At 38.2% G+C, this 22,465-nt stretch overlaps 1 protein-coding gene across 2 annotated transcripts in view; it reads right to left on the reverse strand.

Annotated features, from left to right (window-relative positions):
* Positions 1-295: 295 nt before the first annotated feature.
* TTC39B (tetratricopeptide repeat domain 39B) overlaps positions 296-22,465 on the reverse strand; it is a 53,472-nt gene continuing 31,302 nt past the window's right edge. For both annotated transcript variants that reach the window (XM_014952607.1, XM_014952608.1), the window contains exons 8-18: positions 22,101-22,166; positions 20,376-20,484; positions 19,425-19,492; positions 19,278-19,337; positions 18,793-18,954; positions 17,625-17,716; positions 17,191-17,311; positions 13,908-14,019; positions 10,216-10,333; positions 6,982-7,098; positions 296-5,972 (exon numbers count right to left, since the gene is read on the reverse strand). In XM_014952607.1, coding sequence (XP_014808093.1) covers positions 5,876-5,972; positions 6,982-7,098; positions 10,216-10,333; positions 13,908-14,019; positions 17,191-17,311; positions 17,625-17,716; positions 18,793-18,954; positions 19,278-19,337; positions 19,425-19,492; positions 20,376-20,484; positions 22,101-22,166 — 1,122 coding nt within the window. In that variant the 3' untranslated portion in view covers positions 296-5,875. The remainder of the gene's footprint in view (positions 5,973-6,981; positions 7,099-10,215; positions 10,334-13,907; positions 14,020-17,190; positions 17,312-17,624; positions 17,717-18,792; positions 18,955-19,277; positions 19,338-19,424; positions 19,493-20,375; positions 20,485-22,100; positions 22,167-22,465) is intronic.

A 22,465-nucleotide genomic window follows, 5' to 3' on the forward strand; every position in this document is an offset into this window, starting at 1 on the left:
CCATATCCTGCTTGTTGTTTCATATTCACTAGGCGCTTGGTCATTGGTCTCCAGAGTATACTGCATCCTGTAGCATCCATCGATATGGACCTTAAAACTCCCCAAAACATGTCCCACTTCCAGCCCTCTTCTTTCAGCTCCCAAGAATCTGATTTAAAGTAGCTACCACTTGAAAGATTCATAATAGACACAAGGATTATTGCATGATTTGCATTTTTAACTGGGATAAATTAAATAAATTGCTTCCACAGAGTACGGACAGTCTAGTAAAAAAATGGAGCACTTTCCATTTGGGTTGTGAAAAGAAACTGATCTTGAACTTTATTTGTATTATACACAAAACAAGTGTAAACTTTTTTTCAATTTGTCTTCTATCCAAGTGTATAAAACAATAAAGAGTAGGTGAAAAAACATCTAACATTTACCCATTGTCAACAATCATGGGCAGTTTTGACTCCTCCAATGCAGGAACTAATGCAAATTGATTTCAAGCAATTATATTAATGTGACTGTAGGGTTTTATAAAGAGATTTAAGGCAAGCATCTTGTCAAAGTAAAGCTTGAGCATGCACATTCTAAACCATAAAAATTTTAAACTACAGCTGGATTCCTTCGTAGAATATTGCTTAAGTAGGTTCATCAATGCATGCAATACAGAACCTTTTTTAAAAGAGAGATAAGTAATATGATGAAGGGGGGTTGGGTGTTGTGGACATTAAGTTTTATACCGGTACCTCAGCATAACTTAGACAATGTTTTTTGCCTGGAGGTAAGTTCTAGCCCCATGAGTACAATTGTATTAAAAATAAAACCATACTTAAATTCATACTGCCCTCTTTTCTACATCAAGTTTAATTCTGAAGATCTCCTAATGCCCTGAAGCAAGTTAAGCCTAACATAAGCTATATAAGTAGCATTAACCTAATTTTACATATCCCTCCACCCTCATTTTAGATACTGAAGTAAGAGCAGGTCATTTAAGCATCACAAAAAACGTTATCTTAATATCATCTTACACCCATTTTACAATAAGGAAATTAAGCTTTGAGATCCACACTTACATGCTCAAGTATATAAGGATATTAACCTCACAAGTGGGATTTCAGAAAAAACCTTAGCAGTTTTCCCACACACAGTGGCATGTCATTAACACTGAGTATTCTTCATCCTATGGCTTCAGATGAGGTAGGTATTGAATCTGGCCTACTCAACTTCAATATTCTAACTACAACTTTTGTGGTATAAAAGCATGGCACAGACAACAGACACCTCCTACTGCTAATGCCTTTGAAGAAGCTGTCTCTTTAAATGAGTGACTAAATCTAGGCAGGTATTCCTACCTAGCTGATATGTGCTTCCCCGTAGATTGGAACTGCATGCTTACACTCCTACAAAAAGTATAATATTTAATATTGCATTCATTAAATGTTGAATTTGCTATGCTAACCAGAGGCTCTGATTTTTTCCACAGGTTACTCTTCTACAGACTGCAAAGTTCAGAGCCACAATGCTTAAATTTCTCTATGAAGTTGTCTACAGGATTTATAAAAAGAAAAATGAGTAAATGGCAAGACTGGATTTCAAAACAGACAAGACACAAACAAAAACAACCTAACTAACAACAAGAGACCCATGGACGAACGAACAAAGCCAAGATCCCAGCACCACTGATATTCTTCCCCTGGCTGGAATACAGGAAGTCCAAGTGTTGAGCTGCTCAGATGACTATAGCTTAGACTTATAAATGTGACATTAACTTCTGCCAAATACTTGCACGAATGCAGATGTAGTTCCTATTTTTGTGCTTATATCTTTCTTTGGAGTATCTTCTTTTCCTTTTTCTGTTCCATGCACATCCTTGACTCATCCCTTATTCTAATCTATATACAAAGGTTTTATTCTGGACTATGTTATGTCTAATAGTTTAATCAGTGTCTTATAGACAGCAACAAACATACAGAAGCATCTCCGTTCCTCGGCCTTTCTGTAAGCTAAGTTATCTATATTCTTACGATAACCATAATCAGCATTCTTACCATTCAAACCATGGTAATTAAGTTGACCTATTTGCTGGGAAGCACAGGGTAAAGTCACATGGAACTACAGAAACGCTTACCATGCCACATTAAAAAAATAACTTTGAACATTTACTTTTCTAAATGTCACTAAAACCAAGCCCTGCACGCATGTAAAAAGATTGTTTTCTCCCTGTTTTTATATGCTGGGGTTTTAAATGAATCCTAGCAGTACATTAAGTCTAATTCTCATTGAATTTAATGACCTAACTGATAACAGAATTAGTTAATTATTAATCACTCCTGTATTTTATACCATTCAAAGGTATTATTTGATCTCTGAGAAATTAAGACTGAAGTAGTTTATTTTACATTTGCTGTCCACATTTCAGAAGACCCTTTATCCTCTCCTAGACCTTGATAGCTTTTTTACAACCTCTCAGGCTAGACCGGTTATATAGAAGAGCTATATTCCCAAGACAGATGGTTTAAACTTCAGGTTGGGCCTTTTTTGTTGATACTGTTTCGATAAATCTCAGCTGAAATTTCTTTATGCACAAGTAGAATACAGTGCCAAACTCGGCACAAGGTAGCTCTCTGAAGTGAGAATCCACTCTAATGCATCACAATGAAGATTTCTACACACTCTTAAAATCAGAATGAACTTCTTCATCCCTCATCCTCCATTATTCTGACCTTGGCTTCACTCAGGTACCAGACATGAACATGCGCACACCTCAATAGTTTAGAAGTAAAAAAACTGCACCATAAACCTCAAATATAAACATTCTTTGTTGAACTATGCAGTGTAAGAACATACAGAAACAAAAAGATATTAAGCATTAAGAGCAGTAATAAAATTGCAAAGTCTAAGCCGTATTTGTTACAAGATATTACTTCTTTTATACATTAGTTGGCAAGGTGTTTTACAAATATAACATCATCTGATTATTGTACATTTTTCTGGCCGTAAGGTCCTAAATACAGCTGCCTCCCATCCGTATCAGAACAGATACAAAACAATCCAATCAGCTTTCTTTTAATATGTATTTTCTTTCAATTTTTGTTAAAAAGTGGTGAGCTAGGACATAAAAACCATAATACAATGAACTTTCACCAAGACTAAACATGATATGCACAGACAAGAAGTTTTTTGTAGTATTTTCTAAGTAGACAATTCTTTATCAAAGAGAAGCTTTGTCTTATAACCAGGCTACTTTACTATTCCTCACCTTAAAAAATATAATTATATATTTATTATCAGAAAGATCAGAATGATCTTTTGTCATAACATAACTATGTAAGTTTAGCCTTGCTTGCTTAAACTAAGGACTTAGCTTTGCTCTTGTATATATTGCAATTCCTGCAATTGTCAATGTAGATTACAGCATCGTAGTGTAAATGCTCAGCTTTGCTCCAAGTTTCAGCATATTATTCAGAATTCCCATGGGACGTAAGCAAGCGAGGTGAAGATTATAAAGAGACATAAGACTAAATCAGAGTTGTATTTAAGGCCCAGTACAGTATACAGCAGGCAAAAAAAAAAAGCCATGGACTTTTTGTCCCAAATCTTAGCCACAAATCACTTTTAACTTAGACATCATGTACTAAATAATAGTGCATCAATGACACATTGTGTCGGGGAGACACGCGCATTTTCTGCAGTGTTTGGAAGACAAAGCATCTCTACAGCTCTACTGAGACCTACCTTAAGTGAAGGGTTACAAATCACTCTCACACGTTTATATTTCCACTGCTAGTAAGTTGGCAAAAAAAAAATCCAGAATAAAGCTAAGAATCTTAATCAGTCAGGCTTTCTAATAAACAGGTCTGGAACAGCAGCACAGAAAAGACAACAAGCTGTCAATAGTACTTATGTTGGGGACCTCAGGGCATCAAAACACTACAGAGGGTATCACAAATTTGCGTTGATATGCCTGTTCCCTGCATGAGTGCAGAAAGGCAGGTCCCAAAAGAGACAAAATGTAACATACACAGGGTGCTAATGTTGACTTTGGAAGGCTACCTGAAGAAAACAAAGTTCTCTTTTACTCTCTCTTCAGCCAGTATCATTCTCCTTGAAAAAAGTACACTGCTACATAACACTCTGTACTAAACTTTAAAAAAAAAAAAAAATCATTCTAAGGAAGGTTATTGTTTGCTTTATTTTGATTTTGATATCCCAAATCTCACCCATAAAACACTAACTGTAAGACACTCCCCACAAAATCGAGATATCAGAGACTACTTCATGCTCCACCCTGAGTCTGTTGTCCCAGTTCTAACTTTTCTATAGAGTGAATTACTATTTGAAATACAAATTATAGCATTGTTACTGGCAGTTGGTTTCACTGCCTTTCACAAGAGAATGATGTGTTCCCATTCGATTGCTATAATCCAATCATCAGATTAAACCAAAATAATCCTCGACTGAACATGAAAAAACTCAAGAAGGTATTAAAAGTATTGTCTGAAAATATCACATGCAGAATTTTATTTTTGCTGTCTACATCTTATAAACAGATATGTATGAATGGGCAAGTAATTAGAGAAGTCAGTTGGTAGCGTACGCTATTGTCTACTGATAAAGAAACAAATATCTTTTCTACTTTAGCTACAGTTAATAAAATGTATTTTAAAATAAGCGTTTATTGGTGACTCAGTCTCTCAGGTATCTAAGCTTCAAACCAAAGGTGTCTAATTTTACGCAACAATTTAGTTATGCATTTACAATAGGCACAAATCCAGACCAGTGAAGACAACAGACTTTGGATTAGGTTTCCAATTCTAGAGACCCATTATGTTTATTTAGCTAATATTTCCTAATATTATTAGGAAAATAAATAAACTCTACAAATATTTATTTATTTGGGTTGGAACCCAAGAACAGAGAATATCAAGAAGGGGATCAGTCTTCAAATATTAATAGACTGCTTCAAAAAAGGGAAATAATCCTTTCTCCAGACCCGTAACAGAGAAGACGGGAAGCAATCAGTTTGGGGCTGACATCGGGAAAAATTTCCTAGTCTTTTCCCACTGGGAAAAACATCCTGTGTAAGTTACAAAACCTCTCTCAGTACAAGCTTGCTTTTTAAAAAAACAAGTTAAACATCTATCTATCAGGAATGACCCAAGACTGCTGATCGCTTTTTTTAGGGCAAAAAAAAAAAAAAAAGAATACACAATCTCTTAATGTCCCTAGTAGCCCTGCTGTTCTACAGCTGAAAAATATCCCCCGTAATCACTTATTTTGAGTGAAGCAGATCTGCAAAGACATTATACGTGTAGCCCTGCCTAACTTTATCTGACAGTGTAAAAATAGTGCACTTAAGATGGGTTCATTTTGTTCCCAAAATGAAATTAAGTCGAAGATGATTATTTTTTTCCTCTGGAACACAAATTTTGGAACATGGTATGCCAAATGTGGGTAAAGGTTATCTGCAGACACTGCATTTTTGTCCCAGAGGCAAGAAGGTCTCAAGTGTACTGCAGAAAATCAAACCTTCACAAAATGCAGAAATTATCACCAGTTCCACTGCATAACCCGCACCTGGTTTCATATAAAAAAATAAAGTGTTTGCATAAAACTTTATTGCACCATCACTTTTTTAAAATATCCCCCATTCAAGTCAAATATTAAATTATTTTTATCAAACAAAATATAAGGTCTTCTTTAAAGTATCAAGTAGATATAGTGTATGCGCTATACAGAAAAAGAACATTCTAAAGGAATGACATACATCAAATCAGAGATGACAGAAAACAATCATCAGGTTGTTTCTTGATTAAAAAAAAAAGATTGCAAAAAGATTGTGTAGGCTATTGTATGTATTGTATGCATGAAAAGCATCCCTCTTCATTCAAGGTGTTGAAGCAGGCGACACCTTTAAGCTGTCAAGGGCTGCATGGATTCTGAAGTGCAACCTGGATTCCATAGAGTATTCTTTGTAGTTGTTTCTGCAAAGAATAAAGTTATTTTAAGAAAAACATTTTTGGCCTGGATTGTTTCTACTTCATAGATGCACTGAAGCACCGAAGTTAACAGCCTTCATTTCTTCAACAAGCAACAGAGATGGATGAGTTATAAGACACTTGATGCTACCTCCACAAATTGAGCAGAGACTTATACCAGAACTAAAAATTAAAAGTCCTGATAAATTAGATCCGTCTCTTAACATCTCTTTCACTTACTACAATCTTTTCAACAGCCCTTCCCATTACTGAAATTTGCTCTGAAAAGACAAGCTAGAAGACTACAAAAAAGAAAGGCTGTTAGCTGAAAGCGTATATTCAGCTTCAAAACACAACTCAGAGTAATGAAACACAGAGAAATCACATTATGTAATTTAAAAAAAAGGAATTACTGTGTTTCTAAAAAAAGGTTTTAGGAAGTTGTTTCTAACTCACATTTACAACTACCTGTACACACACAAGGAGCAAATTCTGCTCCATACTACAATCTACAGATGAAGCGAACATGCTGTTCTACAATAAATTTAGCTTTGTGCTGCTCTTCTGTGACAGGATGTGACAGGAAAAAGGGAGGTGGTACTGGCTTTTAACCCACTCTCACCAACACCTTTACTGCAGCACATGTAAGCCCCCCCTGATGCTCTCTGGGACAGAGGTGGGACAGATCTTTTCTCTGGACTCTCCAGCTCCATCCCATGCATGAAGTGGAGCCTCAGCATCTCTGCAGCCTAAATCAAAAGGAGACATTTTCCCCTCATACTCTGTCTTGTTTGATATTGTCTACGCCACCTTGTCTGAAGAAAAGAGTTTATTGAAACTGTAACATGCAACTATATCAGAAAACTTTTTCATGTCAAGAACACAGATTTCTAATTACTTGTATTTTGCAAAGGTGCTGGCAGGAAGAATACACACGTGCCTTCACAGCTAAAGTTATTCAGTTATTCTTAATCTTAGGATTTAACACAAAAAATAAAAAACAGAATCTACTCACTTTGCAGTTTCGATGTATCTTATTGCTTTTTCTCTCTCATCCTGTTGCTTGTACAGGAGACCCAATTCATACAGGGTGAATGGCACCAAATAACTGTCATATTTTATTTGCTTCTCACTAGAAAACAAAAAAAAATACAAAAGCAGTTAATTACAACATTTCCTTGACTGACCAGTTAACTTTTAAATGCAATCACTGCCTGTAAAAGCACATAGCCAGAGAAAACACTCTGGAACCTTTTTACTGGTTAACTCTGCGCACATTAATTATACCTGGAAAGAGTGGACATAAAGTATGTTCAACATGACCTTCTAGAAGTAAACATTTATTCTTTCCTACTTCCTATTTGCATTGTGGTATGTTACCCAAGCTACCATGAACACAGTTCCAAGCGTGGGACCCTATTACATGGAATCACAGAATTGTCAGAGTTGGAAGGGACCTCTAGAGATCATCTAGTCCAACTCCCCTGCCAAAAGCAGGATTGCCCAGGAGCACTCAGGACTGCATCCAGGTGGGTCTTGGAAATCTCCAGAGAAGGGGACTCCACAAGCTCCCTGGGCAGCCTGTTCCAGGGCTCTGGCACCCTCACCTAAAAGAAGCTCTTCCTCATATTTGGATGGAACTTCCCATGTTCCAGACTCCGCAGTCTCACTGGGCAACCTGTGCCAGTGTTTAAACATAAGATTTTTTTTTTTTGGTCAAACAGTATTTCCTGTATTTCAGTTTGTACTTCTGGTTCTGGCACCATTGAGAAGGTAACCCTTTTAAGGTCTTCTCTTTTCCAGGCTGAATACTCCCAGCTCTTTTGGCTTCTTCTTACATAACAGATGCTTCAAGCCTTCAATTATCTTTGTGACCCTTTGTTAGACTTGCTCCAGTATATCCATGCCTCCTTTGTACCAGTGAGTCCAGGACTGGACAGTACTCCAGATGCAGCATCTCCAGTGTTGAGAAGGAAGGAAGAATCACCACCCTTGACCTCCTGATGACACTTTTCCTAATGCAACTCAGAACACTGTTTGCCATCTTTGTTGCAAAGACACATTGCTGGCTCATGGTCAACTTGTAGTTCACCATAATGCCCTAGATCCCCAGGGCATTTTGTGACAAGTTGCTCTGCAGCCAGTCAGCTCCCAACAGCCTGTACTACTGCCTGTAGAGGTAGGGAGTGGCACTTCCCTTCAATGAACTTCATGAGGTTGCTGTCAGCCCATTTCTCCAGCCTGCCCAGGTGGCTCTGAATGGCAGCACAACCATCTAGCATACTCTACCACTTTGTATCGCCTGCACATTTGCTGAGGTTGCATTCTGTCCCATCATGCCAGTCTTTAATGAAGATGTTAAGAACTATTGGCCCCAGCATCAAGCTCCACACTATTCTACTGGTGACTGGCCTCCAGATGACTTCATGCTACTGATCACAGCTTTCTGAACACAGCAGTTTGGCCAGTTCTCAATTCACCCCACTGCCCACTTACATAGTTGAGACTTCATCCGTTTGTCTGTGATGATATTGTGGGAGGCAGTGTCAAAAGCCTCTATGGACTCAAGATAAAGAACATCCACTGCTGTCCCCTCATCTACTGAGCCAGTCATCTCACAGTGGAAGACTATAAGGATGGTTAAGCATGATTTCCCCTTCATATATCCATGCTGGCTACTCCTGATCACCTTCAGGATTTTGGAAAGGGTTTCCAGAATTATTTACTCCACCCTCCCAGGGACATATGAGAAGCTGAGTGGCCCGCAGTTCCCCAGGTGCTCCTCCTTGACCTTCTTGAAGACAGGAGTGACATTTTCTTTCTTCCAGTCCTCAGGAGCTTCCCCTAATTGCCACAACCTCTCAAAGATAATGGAGTGTTATAATATCATTGGCCAGCTCCCTCATCATTCATGGTTATATGCCAGTGTCCCATGTACTTAAGCATGTTGAGTTGCCATGGATATATATGTGTGACTAGTCTGTCCACACTTTTCCCAGCTTGACCCTCCTCTGTCAAGGCTCTGTGGACCTGGAATTCCTGAAGGCTGATCTTGCCAATACAGAATGAGGTGAAGAAGGCATGTCCTGTGTCTTCTGCAATCAACTCTTTGATGCTTACCTGAATGGAGTAACATCAACCAACAGTGCAGAGTGAAAAACTTTGCAACAAGCACTGCAGAAGCTCTCGCAACACTTGGGAGAGGAACACTTCTACAGAGGCACCTCATCTGCCAAGAAAAGCCTTGGTGCACGGAAGTGTATCTTAAAGCAGGGAGACTGCTTATGTCATAAACAGTCTAAATGTACTGTAGCAGTCTAAGAAATGTAGAGAGTAAAGCTGACTAGAATGTAGGTATTTAATTTACCAGAAAACTTTTCCTCCTGCCCCATGCAAAACATTGACTTTAAGAAGTGTTGTCTGAAGTTTTTTGAGACTTCTCAGCTCTAGGAATGCCCAGTGTGTCAACTATATTTGGAGCAAGGTTTTCAGAAACAGCATTCCTATAACTTGAAACCAATCATGCCCTGCAACTTGAAAAGCGCTTGACTAAACTCATTTGGGATGTCAGAAACAGTATGAGAAGGCAAGATGGCAAGAAAATGGGAACAAGCAGTAAAAGTATATGTAACAAATTATCCTTAAATACTTTTTCTAAATTAATTAGTAGTGTAAAATCTGCTTTTTCAGCGTAATTACTCTGAAAATTCTTAGAAGTTTACAACTACAATCAGTACATGACTCAGTGTTACATAAAGAAAAGTTATTAGGTATCAGATCCATATCTACTGTAATGTATTTGTAAATCCACAACACCAAAAACTCGAGTTTTCAACTGAAACAAGTAGCAACAATTTATCATCTGCAAAAAGAAGCATTAAATCCTTAAGTAATAAATCCTGAAAACACACTAAAACAGGAAATCCACGTGAACTATCTTTACTTAGATTGATAGCTCTGCAAATACAAAAATACTAGTTCTAAACATATTCAGATAAATGTATTATCCATCAGTTTGATTTATTTGATTGCATTTACATAAAGCTATATAATGTTAATTTGCTATAGAAAAATACTAGCAAAGTTTTGTAGTTCTCCAGCTACTTTCAGAGGGATTTTAATTCCAGCTCCTTAACAGGATACTGAAGTTTAATCAAAATTCTAACATGATGGCTTCTACAGGAGTATCAGAAATCTCACCCAAGGCTATAAAATATAAAGGCAAGAAGTCTTTTCATGTTATTGTTACCTTTGAATTACTTTACTGAAACATAGTTCAGCTTGCATGAGTCTTCCTAAGTGTTTCAGGCAGAGGCCTTTCAGTAACTGCAACATGCACACATCATCCATATAGTATTCATTGTGATCTAAAAGTAAAAGCAAGATACATCATCAAACAATTTGGAGACATCATGAAAAGGAAAATTAGATTTTCACTAGGGAATATGTATTCAGCCTCAGGACTTTGCTTCTCAGATTTTATACCTCAAAACACACATAACCTTCTGGCACAATTTAAAATACTGTCTACTAAAGAAGCTGCGTGCATCTCTTTCTCTTTAAAGATACGGGCTAAGAAGAAATAGGAAGAAATTGGAACAGCCAGATATTCCCCAGTCTTTTGTATCTGGAAGTTAGTACAAAGCAGGGTATAAACTGGCATCAGTTAAAGACTTCTGTACTTGTAACATCTAAAACAGGAGGCACAACCTACAGTGAGACTGAAATGTCCTTTGCTCTACATTATCTTAATAGCTTCCCCTGTTGCAGAGCACTGGCAAACCTCCAGTACAACCAGCAACATGAGCACCCTAAGACTCTGTTCTGGAGAACTTTTCAGAAGCATTATTTGGCAGTACAAATTTGAGAAAATGAGTTTATTAGCATTCCCATCATCTCTAACAATTAAGAAGCTTCACTACTAGTGTATAACATTTGGAAAATTCAAGAAGGTTTTTATGTTCAACAGGACTAAAAATATCAGAAGAAAGAGCTTTTGTGAAGCAATTCAGAAATATAATCTTAACGAATGTGGTCCTTTTTTGTTGCCTTGGTTTATAGCATTTGCTGGGTACAGGGAAGGAAAAGAAAGGGAAGAAAACACATATGGATAGACAGATGGCAGCACATATATTAACAACTCAGGAAGCAAAACACTCGCCCTTCAGATCATGTTGTTTACGACTAATTACCAGCTCTCTAAGGTCACGTTAATTTTTTTTCTTAATAGTCTGCCAAAAAAATCCTACGTAAACAGTTCTGAAACATGCAAGACTAAAGCATCTTAGGATTCAGCGAAGTGCTTTGCCACTACGCTCAGGACTATTTCTGTCTGTGTTTAAACCCAGAAAGTCTTGATAGATAAAAACTGACAGACTGCGCTTTTAGTGACAGGTAGCAGCGCAGTGGGTGAGTATTTTGCATTCCCTCTAGCCTGTTTTGCTAGGCTAAAGAATCGCATTCATATGACTGTCTCCTAAAAGACTCATTCCTTGAAATTACTGGGGGCAAGCACTGATGTCAGTAAAAGCTTGCCAGTCTTTAACAACTTCAACTAGTATCTCACTGGTATTTCCCACAGGAAGAAAAGCTATTATGCCAAAACACTGACAGTAAATGACAGTAAATGCACAGGCCAATTTAATACAGGCAACCTTGCAACATGTGGGAGAACCGTCTTCAAGCAGTCCTCTATACCAGAGGAAATATCATTATGAGGATTGGAAAACATACAAAAAATGATTTTTTTCTTGAAGTTACAAACTCCTTTTTTATATCTTGGGAGATGACTGTGACAGAATAAGATTTCCAGAAATTCTGAAGAAAGAAAAAAAATTATTTCTAATGCTTTTCATCTGTTCCTTCTACCATCTCTGTTTTCAGCTTGGTACAACATAAAACCACTTTCAGTCCTTGACAGATTCCTTGCTGTGCCTGTATCAACAGCTTTAAGTCTCAATCCCTAAAAAACCTTTGCGTACAATTAACACACTTTTTAACAGCACCTTAGCAGTCCTTTAAAGCTATCTAGTACTGACAGCTGTCTCTTAAAATAATATTGTATCCTTGCCACACTCTGCTAATAGTCTTAACCACTTTCTTTGGGTCTCAGTTGAGAAGCAATTCTGGTAATCAGAGTCTTTACCTTCTCTGAGCCCACATCTTTAAAGGCAAGTCAGGTTCACAGACACAAAGTCCAGAACAAAACTACATTTGACTGCAGTTATTATTAAAAAAGATACAGATAGAAGACAAATAGCTTCCAGATTACATCCTATTTGTAAACTGCGTATTTCCATAAGAAAAGCATACTGTTCTTATTTCTGTTCCTTTTATTTTGCTACCTTGTGCACCTTTGCTTTGGAATTTGATAGAAAATTTACTTAACTGCTGCATCGGATTAGCACTTACAGCACAAGCCTCCGCAGGATACAGCATCAGATTCCCTACAGCTCCTTCCAGAACCCTCCCCACAGCACTCATGGGAACGTGACTTTATTGGAACATCCTCCTTATCGTTATCTTTCATTTTAATATGACAACCAACAAGGAAAACACTTGAGATTTAAGAGGCATACTACCAATTACGCAGAAATGTGAACAGAATAAAAAAAAAATAAAGGGACCCAATTCAGTCTTGGCCTTGCAAGTTACTCTCATTTATCTTACTATAGTATTCAGATTTTATCAGTGTGCATTTCTTGTATGTCCTTGTATAACTTCTGATGCATCACTTCAATTTATAAAAAAAAAAATCACTAAACCATATTCCTGAGGACCATGTCAACCCATTTTTTGAACACCTCCAGGGATGGTGCCTCAACCACTTCCCTGGGCAGCCTATTCCAATGCTGGATAACCCTTTCCGTGAAGAAATGTTTCCTAATATCCAATCTAAACCTCCCCTGGCGCAACTTGAGGCCATTTCCCCTTGTCCTATCTCCTGGGACTTGGGAGACGAGACCAACCCCCACTTCTCTACACCCCCCTTCAGGTAGTTACAGGGTGCGATAAGGTCTCCCCTCAGCCTCCTCCAGACTGAACAACCCCAGCTCCCTCAGCCTCTCCTCATAAGACTTGTGCTCCAGACCCCTCACCATCTTTGTTGCTCTTCTCTGGACCTGCTCCAGCACCTCAATGTCTTTTTTATGGTAGGGGGCCCAAAACTGGACACAGTACTCAAGGTGAGGCCTCACCAGTGCCGAGTACAGGGGGACAATCACCTCACGGGCCCTACTCTCCACACTGTTCCTGATACAGGCCAGGATACCATTGGCCTTCTTGGCCACCTGGGCACACTGCTGGCTCATGTTCAGCCGACAGTCGACCAACACCCCCAGGTCCTTTTCTGCCAGGCAGCTCTCCAGCCACTCTGCCCCCAGCCTGTAGCGCTGCAGGGGGTTGTTGTGACCCAACTGCAGGACCTGGCTCTTGGCCTTGTTGAAACTCATCCTGCTGGTCTCAGCCCATCGATCCAGCCTGTCCAGATCCCTCTGCAGAGCCTCTCTACCCTCCAGCAGGTCGACACTGCCACCCAGCTTGGTGTCGTCTGCGAACTTACTGAGGGTGCGCTCAATCCCCTTGTCCAGATCATTGATAAAGATCAAGGTTGCACAGAAATTATTTTTAATGTATTACCAATAAAAACAGTTTCATGTGCAAAGGGATAATACTTATTTATTCATTCTCAGTTAAGTTCTGTAACTAGTAACCTCACATCCTTTAATTTTCTGTATTCTTCTGCAGCATCAATCATGCTGGATGAAGAACATATCGAAGAACCACTACTAACTTCCATGTGGCTCCAAAATTGCCATACTCAGATTCAACAGCACATTGCCTGAGTCAAAACTTACCTCACAAAACATCAGTAGACAGAAGCAAATAAAAACTTCAGCATTTCTTAATAGTTTTTTAATTCCATCTTAACTGATCACTTACTAGTTTCATTTTGTAGAGCAGTTTCTTCTTTTTCAATTGTTACCAGTAAACTTTCAGTGAGATCTGCTCTTTTGCCCACAATTGCAAAGCCATTCCAAACGTACATCATTTCCTGACAAAAAAAACAAACAAGACAGACTCATGGAATCACATAAATATTTAACTGAAGATTATCTCTTGGAAGGCTGTTATGGAGTATTTTAAGCACATAAAAATACTGCCTACAAAACCTGTTTTAAACAATATCAAGGTTTCAAAGCCAAAACACTCACTGTTGAGAACCCCATGAATAAAAGTATCTGTATGACTTCAAATAACTACCCACAATGGGTATGGGACATCCTCTCAGTTACACACCAGTTTGCAAAGACAATCACATTTGCATTAATAATAATTTAATTTGGATTGCATAAGAGTATTTATGTATAAGCGATACAAAATTACACCGAATGGGTGTGGGCAAAGTTAACCTGGGTTTTTAAGTTTTTAAAGTTTCGACACCTTTTTAATGGGTTCTATCATGCGTTTTCAGAAATCTTTAAAAACAAAACTGCACAGATTTTATCACGTGATAGTTTACTATCACCTATGTAGCACAGCACATCAGCAGAACTGGGTATTTTAGGTTCAATATGTGCCTCTGCCATACGAACCGAAGCAGCAGTTGAAAGCAGTTACTTTCTACAGGATTACAGATAAATTTGTGTGTGCATTTATGTACTGTATACATATATACATGTGCACCCAAATGCATGCTCATGCGTGTGTTTATATACAGATGCTGTAATCTATAGGTAAAGTAGGTAAAACTTTCTAGATAAAAATGTGGTTTCAATACACGTTTTCCATATAATTAGTACAAAATCTTATCTTTTAAAAAAAAATCAAGGCAAATCCTGGCACAAAGCTTTCCAGATGCTTCAGTGCAATAGCAAGCAATATGTCTGTTTCAATGCATTAGGTATTATCACATTGTAACACATAAAGAGAATGAGAGAAGAGACATGCAGAGTTAATGCTAATCAACACAAAACTTTGCCAAGATCTTTACTCAGTCATCGCAAATGTAAGAGTATTATTTGTTCTACTGTACTGTACTACTATACTGAAATATAAAGCCTGATGCCATGCTGAAGCTGATACAATACACTGTTGAAATATTTCCATTTATATTTGTGCCATGATGATGTGGGTTTCAGAGGGAGAAAAGAAATCATTCTATCAATGCCTGAAATAGCGTTATTGACACTATCGAGTACCTTATGCTAGATTTGTTTTAATTCTGCAGTCCTAATTTATGCTTACTGCATTCACACCTGACACTACGTTTATTTTAGCTTAACTCATGATGGAAAAATTTTTAAATTAAAAGATACTGGATTTGACAGCAAGACCAAGGATAAATATGCTCACAACTGAATAGCACTGTGCTGTTACAAGCCCAGGACGGCTTTACTGCTTAGGTCTTTCATGCAATCGAGTATACAATGAATTTTTAAAACTGACGGATTAGTTTTCTTTGGACTCCTCTTTCTATATCAATGAGCTGTAACATAAGAAATTTCTTCTCAAATTATGTTTTTCATCTTCAGTTGCTGCTAAATGATCCATGCAGAAAAATTTTAGTATCACATATACAAAATACCATTGCTGTGCACACATAAACAGACTGCGCACGACTAATGCTTCTAAGTTAAAAGCATGGGACATTAGAACAGCATTCACAAAGTATCATTAACTCCTGCATGTTTTACTCAGACTCAATATAAGGAAAAAACCCACAAACCAAAAACATCCCATCGCTCTTTGTTTTAACCAGAAGAACAAAAAGTACTGATGTACTCCTTAACTTCCTTATGAGTCTGGAGGACCAGGTCTGAAATCCTGCCAAACTAAACAGCATGAACATATATGCTAGAAACCCACACAGATTTCTTGCTGAAAGGTGACTTTCAGCTTCATGTGGCAACAGCAATCATCCTCTGTATGTTTGAACTCCCACATGAAAAAATCTGACTCCGGTTTTGGACTGCTTGTAGTTAGTAGCATGATCTAGCCCCTAGTACAAATCACAAAAATCCCACTGCATTATGGGATCAGCCAGCAATGTGCTCTTATGGCCAAGGCGGCCAGTGGCATCCTGGGGCACATCAGGAAGAGTGTGGCCAGCAGGTCGAGGGAGGTTATCCTGCTCCTCTACTCTGCCCTGGTGAAGCCCCATCTGGAGCACTGTGTCCAGTTCTGGGCTCCCCAGTACAAGAAGGACAGGGAAATGCTTGACAGGATATAGCAGAGGACCACAAAGACGATTAGGGGCTTGGACCATCTCTCTTACAAGGAAATGCTGAGGGACTTGGGTCTTTTTAATCTGGAGAAGAGATGGCTGAGGGGGTGATCTGGTCAACTCCTATAAATCATAGAATGGTTTGGGTTGGAAGGGACCTCAAAGATCATCGAGTTCCAACTCCCCTGCCATGGGCAGGGACACCTCCCACTAGACCAGGTCGCTCAAAACCCCATCCAGCCTGGCCTTGAACACTGTGTATGGGGCATCCACAACTTCCCTGGGCAACCTGTTCCAGTGTCTCACCACCCTCATAGTAAATTTCTTCCTGAGATCTAATCTGAATCTTTTTTCTTCCAATTTAAAACCGTTGCCCCTTGTCCTATCACTACACTTCCGGGCAAAGAGTCCTCAGCTCTTCTATAGGCTCCCTTCAGGTATTGAAAGGCCGCTATAAGGTCTCCCCGGAGCCTTCTCTTCTCCAGGCTGAACAATTCCAGCTCCCTCAGCCTGTCTTCATAGGAGAGGTGCTCCATCCCATACTTAAATGGTGGGTGTCAAGAGGATGGGGCCAGTCTTTTTCTGGTGGTACACAGTGACAGGACAAGAGGAAATGGGCACAAACTTGAATGTAAGAAGTTCCATCTAAACATGAGGAGGAACTCCTTTACTTTGAGGGTGGCAGAGCGCTGGAACAGGCTGCCCAGAGAGGTGGTGGAGTCTCCCTCTCTGAAGACATTCAAAACCTGCCTGGACACGTTCCTGTGCAACCTGCTCTAGGAGGACCTGCTTTGGCAGGGGGCTTTGACTAGATGATCTCTAGAGGTCCCTTCCAACTCCATGTGATTCTGTGATTCTATTAATGCAATAATTCTTAAAAATAAAATTTTAAAAAAAGCAGACATACACCACCTGCTAAAGTATAATTCATTATACAGGGAAAGAATAATGTGTTTCTTTTCTACTTGAAATGGACAAAAAGAAAGCAAGCATAAATACCAAGGCAGGCAGTATCAGCTTCACTGGTTGAGGACTTGCATAGCGTCGAGCTTTCCTCACTGCAAACTTCTCCGTTGGGATAGATTTTCCCGCAATTCTCTGTTTTAGACCATCCACTTGTCTACAAGGAGGGAAAATGCAAAACAAAAGTTGCTTTATGTAACTTTTATTTAATCTTATTTCATTTAAGAAGATTTGCTGTTCTCCTCTGAAGTATAACATCTTTTTTCACACCACTGAGACAGCAGTTGCAGAACGTATGTTTACTGATAAAAGGAGCATTTTAAATATTATGACACTAAAAGCAAAGAGGAAAAATGGGAAAGTTGTTGGTTATAAGCAGGAATTAAGTCACACAAGACGAAGAAACTCCAGTCAAAAACTTTTATACAGGAGAAGATGACTGCACACCTAGTTGCTATATAAATATTTACCTGAATAAAGATACAATGTCCTCACCAGTCCTTTTCAAATCATCCTCTGGAAGCATACATAGAATTGCTGCTTTCTGGAATACATATATTGCCTATTTCAAAAAGAAATAGCAACATATTACCACCTCTAATTTGCTGTGTTCAGTCAATACCTTAAGGACTCAAATCTCTCAACCCACTTGCTGCAGCGAAGTGTTTCCAGTAATTCTCAGGCAGGTGGAACCATAGAATTTTAACTTTTCCTTTGTCACATAGTTTATGCTATAATTTTATTTTCAACATATTCATTAATATTCTAAATAAGTTAGAATGGTAACAGTGTCTCCTGAAAATAACAGGACAATTTATTATGCAGATCACTGATAAAAAGATGAGATTAAATGACATTATTTTAAAGTCAGCTAATGTTATTATATGATCTGTTACATCTAGAGACATGCCTGAAAAAACACAGAAGAAAATATGTGAGTACTAATTCAAGGAAGGTTCAGTAACTGGACTTTACAGAGGTAAAAAAAAAACTTCCATAATTCTATTCAAGACATTTGCACTTCACATTGAATATACTATTCTTTTCCTCTTTTGTCAAGAATTGGATGTATCCCCTTTTCCACTAAGCATAATAAAACAGTAATCTAGAAAGGAACAAACAAAAATCATGTATCAAAATTATTTGGACATTGTGCTGGGTTCATACTTTGAGAAACTGTTTTACACAGAAAAGGTCGATATCCCAAACTTTTCTTGTGAGACCTTGTCTCCAGCAGCCTTCCCACTTCATGTCGCAAAGCATCTGTTCAGTGGGCCTGCTCTCATCTGTTTATAATTAAGTAATAAACACAGTGCCTTCAGCCAAGTTTTATTAGTGAGTGTTAGAACTTGACTTGAGATGCAAGTTAACACTTTTCCTCTCCCTCTTCTTTCACCACAGCTCTGGTAAGTACCTCTGTTTTAAGAGGGGCTGAAGCATTGCTAGTTATGGCTCTAGCACTTCACAATATGAAATAAAAACTCCTCCCAGTTAAACCTACCATTTTTGGTGCCATTGTGCCTTTGGTTACGGGTTTCAGAAGAAAGCAAATGTTACACTTATTGTGTGAATGGAAATGCAAGTTTAACTGCAGAGAGGCTACTGGTACATTATAACAACGTCCACCTGCCCATTTACCTTAGACCACCTGCTCTCTTTGCTGAGCAGGTCTGCATACCGATATGCTTGAAGCCAGTTCTGCTGGAAGGTGTAGCACCACATCAATTCCCAGTAACAGAGATGATGAATCTGTTTCCACTCTTGCTGGGCTGCTATGCATTCTTGGAACCTCGATTGTGCCTACGATGCAGTTAAGGAAGAATGATGAAAATTGCCTCAATTACTGCTCCACATGAGAGCCACATCTAACTACAGAGCAAATTCTTTCCTAGCACCCAAGTGGAGAACACCTGACTAGTAAAAGGAGATGAACTCCCCTTTCCGTCTCACTTACAGAGAAAGAGAGAGAGATGGAATCAACATTGACACTGAACATGAACTGGGATAAAAACACAATTATCAGTCCAACTAAAATGAGTTACTTAGATGAATCAGATACTTTTTCCCCCTAAGTTGAGCACTGAACAAATAGAAACCTTATAAAGAAAAAAAAAATTATTTACCTTTTCAAAATTTCCTTTCAGTATATCTATTCTGGCAGCATAAAATAGAATAATGGAACCCTTGAAAGGAGATGAGAACAATACCCAGTTACTATTTTATGGTTAAGGAAGTACATTGCTGTTATAAAATTTATTGAGAATACACACATTTGGAAATTTATGGAGGTAGGGTTCAAGGAGACTGTCTGCTTCCTGAAGGTTAGCTTCCCCTGTACCTAGAAAACATAACAAACCAACCTCAATGTACTTAAAAAAAAAGTTTCATAGACTGAGATTTTAATTTCCAAGTCATATTATGGCTTAAACGGATTAATAAATGACTGCTTTTATGCAAAAGCAGAATTATTGCATCATATTGTGTTTCTATAAAAATGAATTATTGTCCTGAAGGTACTAAATGTTTTTGAGATTACAGTAAATATCTGTAAGTAGAAACAGAATAGAATATGTGAATGTTCTTTAAACTGTTCCATTATAGATCCTAGTTATATTTTTAAATCCCTTTAATTGCTTTAGCAAGTTAGGAAAATGTTCCTCAGCTGCCTCCTTTCCTAATTTTGAGCTCAGTAATGAAGTACAGGTGATACTGAAAGAAATGAAGTTCTCCTTAATTTCCTGATGAGCCTGAGGGACATGGACTAAAATACTTTCAAACTAAAGAATGTGAAAATATGTCAAAGATGCATACAGAATGAATGGTGACTTTTAGCCCCATTTAGCAAAAGCAATTAATTCTCCATATGTTTGAACTTCCAAATAAATTGTTTGGGAGTACATACTTCTTTCTGGAGATAATTTTCACAATATCTGACATTAATTTATGGATAAGGACTTGTCTGAACTTAAAAATGTTTTGTGGTATTTTGCTGTCACACATTGAAACAGCCCATGACATGGAACAAGATGTTGGCTTACGGTATCCACCCTCACCATTTCTGCAGACATAGCTTTGCCAGAGATACTCATTTCAGGTCATAATTAAGTATACAGCAATCTCCTGTTACAAAGCTAATTGGCCACAGTTCCAAAATTCAGTTCAAGATCACAATAGCTATCATAATGTGTAGCATGACTGAACAGCTACACAGTGGGTCTCACCAAGGATTAAGGAGACGTAAGTATGATAAACCAACAGGGTGAAAGTACACAGAATGGCCCTCAAACTGCTGCCAGATGCGCCTTCACGTAGTTGACAGAGGCCCAACTCCTAAGAAACATCACAAACACATGCAGAATTAACTATCAGTATACAGAGTTACTTTTAATAGTTTCTGGCTCCCCCAAATCCAGTTTTCCTTTCAGATTTCGTAATTCAGCATTTTGTTATCTGAGATGCACACAACCTTCTACCAAAACAGTTCTGCCACAGCTGATAGCACTCAGCAAGGAGAAGATTAAGCTAACACTGAATAAAATTACACATGCATTTCAGTGCTCTAGTGAAATGGGAACACCACATAGACCATGCAGACACACAGGTCTACATCCCTTCCCCACTATTTTCTGGCCTTTCAGAATAACATCTTTTAAATCTGTATTTGATAAAAATCTCTCTCAACTGCTCCAGTGCTCCTTGCTGGCAAGTTTTCCTTCACAGAAATCCCCTGTTATCCTCATTTCTCTTCCAACAAGTCAGGCACCATTTTGAAGTTCTGATCAAAATATGACCTCTGCTGACACAGCAACTTCTAGACACCATTTCCAGAAGCTACAACGGAATTTGTGTGTGCTGAGAAAACGGATCCAGATTCATGCAGACTTATTCAGCTCTTAACACGTGAAACTTCTTCCCATCCTTCCCAGTTTATGGGACATGACAGCTTGACTGCCTGAGGATTGTTGAGATGAGCTCAAGAGCAGTGGCTCTTCAGAAGAGTATCAGATTTTAACATTTTTGCCTTCAAACAAATACTAACTTAACAGAAGTTTTACTGCATAGCAACTTTAGCCATCATAGGAGAATTAAAAAAAAAAATGAAACCACAAAAAAAAGTGTGATACTCCAAAATTGATTGTTCTTTTCTTTTCGGCATTTATTGCCTTTTCAGTCAGGGCAAAAATGCTTATTTTGGAAGAGCTTTAGTATGAACCAGGTCTTGCACAGGAAGAAAAAGAATGAACAGGTCTCTACTGAAGTCTAATTTTACATAAGCAGAACCATATTTGTGGACAAACTAACAGCAGTAAGACCATATGGTGACTCATTGTCTAACAAATAACTTCAAGTTTAGTTACCTACAATTCTGTGGGTTGATTTGTTTGGTTTGTTGTTTGGGGTTCTTTTATTTCTTAAGGGTGGCAAAAAGTTTTAAAGGGCTATGTTTACAAAAACAAGGCTATGATTACAAATACTTTCCTCGTACATGAGGAAGACGTACTGAGATTCCACAGGGACATATGGTATTCAGAAATTCCTTCTACCAATGAAATGGGAAGGGACTGTGGGTGGAAAAATGTAGAACTATGACTTTCTCCTCAGTTACTGGGATGAGAAACATTACTTTCTGAACGCATAGGCTTGAAAAGAAAGCTGATAAAAAGAAAGCTCTCCTTAAGGAGCAGCAAAAGGAAGGAAAATTGCAATTTGAAAACCCCCTCTAAAGCAAACCCGTCATTTCCCATGTTTGTTCAATATTAGGATATCACCATATGTGCTTTTATGCCTGCATCATCTAGCTAACTTCTCATCTTTTCAATCACACTAAAATACTGATAAACAATACAGATCATTATAATTTCTAGTGTGAAATATATCATGCTAGATCCATCCAGTCTTTATCTGACAGAAGACTAATTTGAAAAAACAAATATCAGATCCAATACCCTATTGCCAGAAAATCCAATAAATTCTAAAAGTCGAAGAATCCTTCCTGGTAGAAGTGACAGCATCTGAAATACATTTCAAACAAAAATAAGATAAGTAAAAACTTACATACATTTAAAAAGAAAAAAGCATAACCACTATAAACTTGAGCCAAAAACGCCGGCTACTATATTAAATACCATTATACATTAGTCAAAAAGTAAACCACAGAAGAACTCAAAAATAGACACGCATGACCAACAATATACAATTAGTCTGCAGCTTCAGGGAAATTCAGATTTTTGATTATCATCCAGCATGGAAACAGCAAGACAGAGCCCAGCTGTGCTCCTTTAGATAATGAGAGATTTTTCTGTCTTCAACT

This window comes from Calidris pugnax, unplaced genomic scaffold (genome assembly GCF_001431845.1).
Source record: "Calidris pugnax isolate Ruff unplaced genomic scaffold, ASM143184v1 scaffold208, whole genome shotgun sequence".
NCBI classification, from domain to species: domain Eukaryota; kingdom Metazoa; phylum Chordata; class Aves; order Charadriiformes; family Scolopacidae; genus Calidris; species Calidris pugnax.